Source organism: Primulina huaijiensis, chromosome 8 (genome assembly GCF_012295235.1).
Source record: "Primulina huaijiensis isolate GDHJ02 chromosome 8, ASM1229523v2, whole genome shotgun sequence".
Classification (NCBI taxonomy): Eukaryota; Viridiplantae; Streptophyta; class Magnoliopsida; order Lamiales; family Gesneriaceae; genus Primulina; species Primulina huaijiensis.
In genome coordinates, this window is record NC_133313.1 from 685665 (window position 1) to 691671 (window position 6007).

At 34.0% G+C, this 6007-nt stretch overlaps 1 protein-coding gene across 1 annotated transcript; it reads right to left on the reverse strand.

Annotated features, from left to right (window-relative positions):
- Window positions 1–2577: 2577 nt before the first annotated feature.
- LOC140983278 (uncharacterized) lies at window positions 2578–5760 on the reverse strand. The gene is made up of 4 exons (XM_073450247.1): window positions 5436–5760; window positions 5222–5344; window positions 3168–3270; window positions 2578–3059 (listed from the first exon to the last, which is right to left on the reverse strand). The coding sequence occupies exons 1-4, from the start codon at window positions 5528–5530 to the stop codon at window positions 2811–2813; spliced, it is 570 nt and encodes a 189-aa protein (XP_073306348.1). The 5' UTR covers window positions 5531–5760; the 3' UTR covers window positions 2578–2810.
- Between the last annotated feature and the right edge of the window lie 247 nt (window positions 5761–6007).

Sequence of the window (6007 nt, forward strand, 5' to 3'; positions counted from 1 at the left end):
CAAGAAAGAACAATTTGAAGACCGTCTCTTCGGCTACAAATAATTTGCAATTTTATATTTTAAAGACCAAATAAATGTATTAATTTTAAGTGCTAAACTCTTTTAAGACGTACAAAGAATTTCATGGGTTGCCTCCGCTGAGGAAGGTCCTAGGAATTTCCAACTCTATTTTTGGGACAACGAGAACGAGCTGCATCATAGAATGACAACTTTTGATGGAGCTGATATTGATGAGAAAACTATAGTTCTGTTGATGAACGTAATGAAAGTTAATCCTTATGCACAATTGTTGTGTAACATATTGAGCCAATATCCCTCTATCAAAGATCTTAGATTATATATTTCCAAGAATGTGGCTGTTGACCAAAGATGTTAAAACAGCCCTTCTGCTGATCAAGTTGCTGCTATTTGGGTTGAGGGTAATAATGATGCTAACGTTCTTTATGATAGAAATATAATTATATTGTTTGTGGAAGTGATGGTCATACTCATCCAATAAAACCTTATTTTGGATGCTATGATCTCTTGCAATATCTACTGTTTTTTCCTTATGGAGATAGTGGTTTGTAGCAACATATTCCAATGTCAACTCAGGTAGTGATCGGTTGGTGTCCACAGATTTTTCATCTTTCGATGGTGTATGGTGGAAGGTTGTTTCAACAATTTTCATCTATGATCATATCTGAGTTGTACCAAGGTATTGTTGATAGCGTTGTTAGTGGTGAAGTTCGGGGAAGTCAGATTGGACAACGTGTAGTTTTGCCTGCATCATTTATTGGTGGCCTAAGGGACATGCATAGAAGATATCTTGATGCAATGGCATTGGTGAGTCGTTTGGAAAGCCAGATTTATTCATCACTGTCTTGTAACCCGGAATGGAAAGAAATTATAGAAAACTTATTTCGTGGACAGTGCGGGTGTCCAAGAACGTCTCAGGCACCGCGCTAGGTCGTGGTGAATTGTTCGGGCCCAGGGGCGATTTTCTGATTTTTCAAAATTTTGGGTTAAATTATTATTTTGTGAAAATACAGACGATTTTACCCCTACAACAATTTTGATAAAATCAATTTCTTACAAAATAAATAATTGAAATATGATTTTAATTATTTATGGTAAAAAGTGTTTTACAAGAAATTTAATTATTTGAAATTAAATAAATGTGTTTATTTAATTTAATAATTATGACGGCTAGTGATAATTTACGAGATATAAGATTTATTGATAATATGTGATATTATCGGATTTATATAATATATGATATTATATGGTAAAAGGATGAACGAAAGCCATGACCAATGTGCTAAGTGTATGTTAAGATATTTTACGTGTTTTAATTTTGATTATTTGATAATTAAAAGTGGACCTAGTTTATGGTCCGTTCCCACCCCCTAAATTTGTATCCCAATGTGCCATGGATATTTTATGTAAATATTAGAATTAGTGGGATATCAAGATTTGAAGACGGTGGACCCGATCCTCGGAAGGAGTTTTGAAGATCGAAGACATGTAAAATATTGGAAGCTTATGTAATATTGCATTTGCATCCCTGCATTTACCTAGGTTATGGACATGGATCCGTATGTGGCTCGTACGGATCAATTAGTTTTCGGTTATCGATCATCATTTATTATTTTTTATGTATGTGATATATTATAAATAATCAGTATGTGTGTTATTATTACTATAATAACAAGAGTTGCATGAATCCAAAAATCATACAAACAATTATGGCACGAGTTTTAAAATTAATGATGAGACAAATTTTTAAAATTAAAATCCTTCATTTTGGAGAGGATCACTTCACATCTCAGTGGGACCTAAAATGCTTTACATCCTTGGAAGAACTCGAGAAAGAAAATTCAAAAGTATTATACGACATACCAAAGAAAGTGGGAAGCCGGTTATGCAAAGACATGCTTTCTTGGATTGATCCTCTTGCTTCCAAAGATGGAATAGTGTTTTTAAAGGTGTCGGCTAACGTATATTCGTACCAATTCGAGACAGGGAAAATGAAAATACTCTGTGATGCTAAGACACTTGGGCCAAAATCCATGCATTCTCCTATTATTGCTACATATACTATGAGCTTGGTTCCACTTGATGAGTAGGAGAAATGTGTTGGTCTTGTTTTAGATAGATTCTGCAAATGTTAGGAAATGGTATGTTGAAATTCAAAGATTTTCGTCTTAGCCCCTGTTTTTACGAAGGATGGAAAAGTGGCAGTGATTTTAGATTTCTGTATAAATTAATTTTGTCTACTCAATTTTTAATTTTTTTTATTGCAAAAGCCAAATGTATTTATTGGAGTCTTTGAACCTAGTTCAGTAGAAATTTTGTAAAAATATTCCTGGAAAATTTCTACATGGCAAGGTTGAATAAATCCATGGTCCTAAGGAAAATATAGCTTCATTTGTTTGAAATAATGAAGTAGCATTTTAACTAACTAGAACACGCTAGCAGTTTTTCCCAATTCCCTCTATTTCCACCGAGTTTCTAACCTGTGCAGTTCAAACCGCCACTTGATCAACCAACTTGGAGTGTTAAAAGCTTTTATAGAAAGAATCAAGGAGATTCAAATGCATCCATGACCACTGAAGGAAACTTCAATACAAATGTTGGGATAATATCCCTTGAATACACAATAAGCCAATTCCAAATACATCCGCTGCTAGTGTACTCTTTTATTAATCATCTAAGAAATCTTGATCCGTTCAAAACGTGATGCGGCCAGAGCCACTGGGAATAAATCTAAACAAAATTCAGCTCCAATAACAAGCATTTAAGCTTACTTATGTTTTGATAAAGTAACCTCATGAGCCAATGAACCCTCCTCTTCTGTCCTGGAACTCAGCTGCCCTCTCCTGTTTCAGTTTCTGCAAGAATTCTCGTGTGGCAGAATCATAAAATCGATCATGAACAAACTTCCTTTCCTCAGCCTGTATCTCCTTGATAGCACTCGAATATGGATTTGGAGGTGGGCTCCTTCCTTGAATCCGAGCAATTTGTTTCAGCCGAGCAAATGCCTTCCTTTTGGCTTTTCTTTCATTTCGATATTCCATCTACCCACAAAGAAACCACGATTCAGAGGGTGAACAAATGGGATTTCATTTTCAAGTTTGACTACTTTATTTATGACAATAAATGAAAGTAGGTGACAGAGAACAAACATCGGCAACGGCTATAGCATCCTCATCACTAATTCCATGATCCTTTAACTCAAGCACCCTCCAAGCAAATACACGGGCAGCAGGTGGATCAAAACCAGATATCCTGTTCACGTGCAAGAATCAGTGATTCATATTCACTATCCTGAAAAATGGACATACACTTCTCTAAACCGTCTCTTAGTTAAACTCGGTCACTAAATAAGATCAAACAGAAGTCTAACATGCAGAACTAAAACCTTTTCTTCCTTATGAAATGGCACAGTTTGATTCCATAAAGCACATATTTCACCTAGGGGTTTCATTTTCCTTTTGTATATATTTTATTTTGATCTTTGGTCCTGTCAATTATAAAAATGAAGGAAACAAGAAATATCTTCATGAACGACGTCTTTGGAAAACAACAAGTGAATACATTCAATCACTAAAAAAGGTCTTTGAATAACAAATATGTCATCAAATATGAATATAAACACAAAATATAACAAATGCCATTTTTGTATTTAACGTATAAACTTCAAAATCTTTCATATGTGTTAAGCCACTGACCAGACGACTGTAATTCAATCCATCATCGGCCAAAGAATAATCATGCATGCACAACAATGGATACTTGGAGTATAATTATTTGTTCACTTATTTGATTTTTATGTGACATAGATATATCTTATTGTATAATATGAAGAAAAAAAACATCATACTATCGTAACACAAAAAATGTATGAAGTACATAAAATAAAACTTCCTGAATTTCAATGTGTGAAAAACTCTCACTCTCACGAAGATTAAGATTTACTGTGACATTATGTTATTCATCTCTCGATTAACAAAAAATAATAATAAAAAACAGATCCCAATAATATCACCAAAAAGGGCAAAAATAGTGAGTTCGTTAATTAAACTCAAGACTGAGTCATACATACCTTCAGCATCTTCTCCACAAAATTGTCGCAAACCATTCTTTCCTCAAGAGTTATTTTTTTCCTCCAAAACTCAGACACCACGGCACACACAATACACCAATGTGCGTACATACTTATGTACAAAATCACAATCACTTTGCTTCTCAGCTTATCTCGTACACTGCATGTGTGGTATTTTCGACCTCTAAAATTGATTAATTGAATCATACTTTATAACTAGTATTATCAAATAAATACAGAAATGCACAATTAGACCTCTGAATGATTTTTTTCCTTAATAGAGAAGCTCAGAGTCCCTGAACTATGCTTCTAAATATATATTGAAAAATTCTATCTTTTATCAGCACTAGAGGCAGCGGATTAAGAAGTTGGATGCGCAGAAGTAGCCACAGGTTCATCGACAAACATATGTTGTGTGCATATATGTCCTTTATATCAAACCTCATTCATTAATCTGAAGGAAATTATCATTATTAATTACAAAAATATCTCAGTTGGTGTTAGCTTCGAAGAATCAGTGTGATGTAAAATTACACAAAACACACATCTGATGTTAGCAGTTTCCTCAAGTGATGAACAAGAGTCTTCTTCTTGCCATCATAAATAATCACGCATTGACAAAAAAAGAAAAGAAATTCGATACATCCAGATCTATATGCATCGTGTTCCACAACACGTTTTGTTTTCGGCCTATTTGTTTCACCTTTGTGGGTATATATATAAAAGGGACTGTTAGGCATCATGACATGGATCGAACAACATGAGAAAATATAGATCTGTGATTAGGTGGAAAAAAAGAGTTAAATTGCTGAACATATTCAAGGAAACATTATTTAATCATGTTAAAAATTAATGCAAGAAATAACTAATATGATGGTGATTGTCATCAGGCAATATTACAGAAAATCTATAAACTCACAATAGAAACACAATCTTACAATCCAATGAGCAGCTTACTTAATATTAATCCTCAAATCACACATGATATCAAAATTAAAACATCTTCTGTGTATAACCAAGAATCAACCAATTCCCTTTTCTTTTAGCCATCTTCCATAAAATACCCTAAAAAATTTAACAAGATGAACATCTCAGACGGAAAAGATGGAGAGAAAAAAGGATCTAGCAAAATACCCGATCGCCCCCTCATGCTTAGAATCGGGATGCTTTTGAAAAAACTTATTCACATAAACATCCTCGGGTAAACTTATGGACTTCAGCTTTTTCTCCGCCCGAGGAAACGTCGCAGGCGGTGCTCTACAAAATATCACGAAAACACAAATCAAAAATAAAAAACGTGAACCAATTTCTTCATAAAATTGAAGTAAAAGAAGAAAAATCGACGTACTTTTCCATGGCTTTAAGCCACATGGGCTCAGCTCTGGCAAGCCCTTTGACGAGTTTCCTAGTTTTTGCAAGCAAATCTCCTTTCATATATGACATTGTTGAAAGTGCAGCTTCTATTTCCAACAAGAAATGTATCAGAAATGAGAAACAGGGCGAGGCTCGGAAAGAGTCGATACGGTGTCGTATTTTTTATGGTTCCGAGTAAGGAAGATTGGTTGAACTGAACAGAAGACGATACCTGGATAACACTTTTGGGCCGATAAACAAACGGGCCTTTATTTATATGGCTGATGAATTCGTACGGTCCAACCAAAATACCCATCATTCATGGAGGTTATCCAGGCCCGTGTTGATTTTTCTTAGTTTATATATGGATGTTTAAAAAATAAAGTTGTATTTGGATGTATAGATTTGAATTCAATGAATTTTAATTATATTTTTATTATTAACATTAAAACAATATATGAAATATTAAATCCAGTTTACTTTTTTGCACATTAGTCATAAAAAGTATAATGAATTTCAAACGTCTTCATTATTTTTGAATTTGAAATCCATCATAATTAATATGAA

Excerpts from the sequence above, each read along its gene's own strand:
- LOC140983278 (XM_073450247.1), bottom strand. The coding sequence starts at position 5,530 with ATGTCATATATGAAAGGAGATTTGCTTGCAAAAACTAGGAAACTCGTC. Across the intron at positions 5,345-5,435 it reads TGGCTTAAAGCCATGGAAAA|AGCACCGCCTGCGACGTTTC; the intron begins GTACGTCGATTT and ends GATATTTTGTAG. Across the intron at positions 3,060-3,167 it reads ATGCTATAGCCGTTGCCGAT|ATGGAATATCGAAATGAAAG; the intron begins GTTTGTTCTCTG and ends CTTTGTGGGTAG.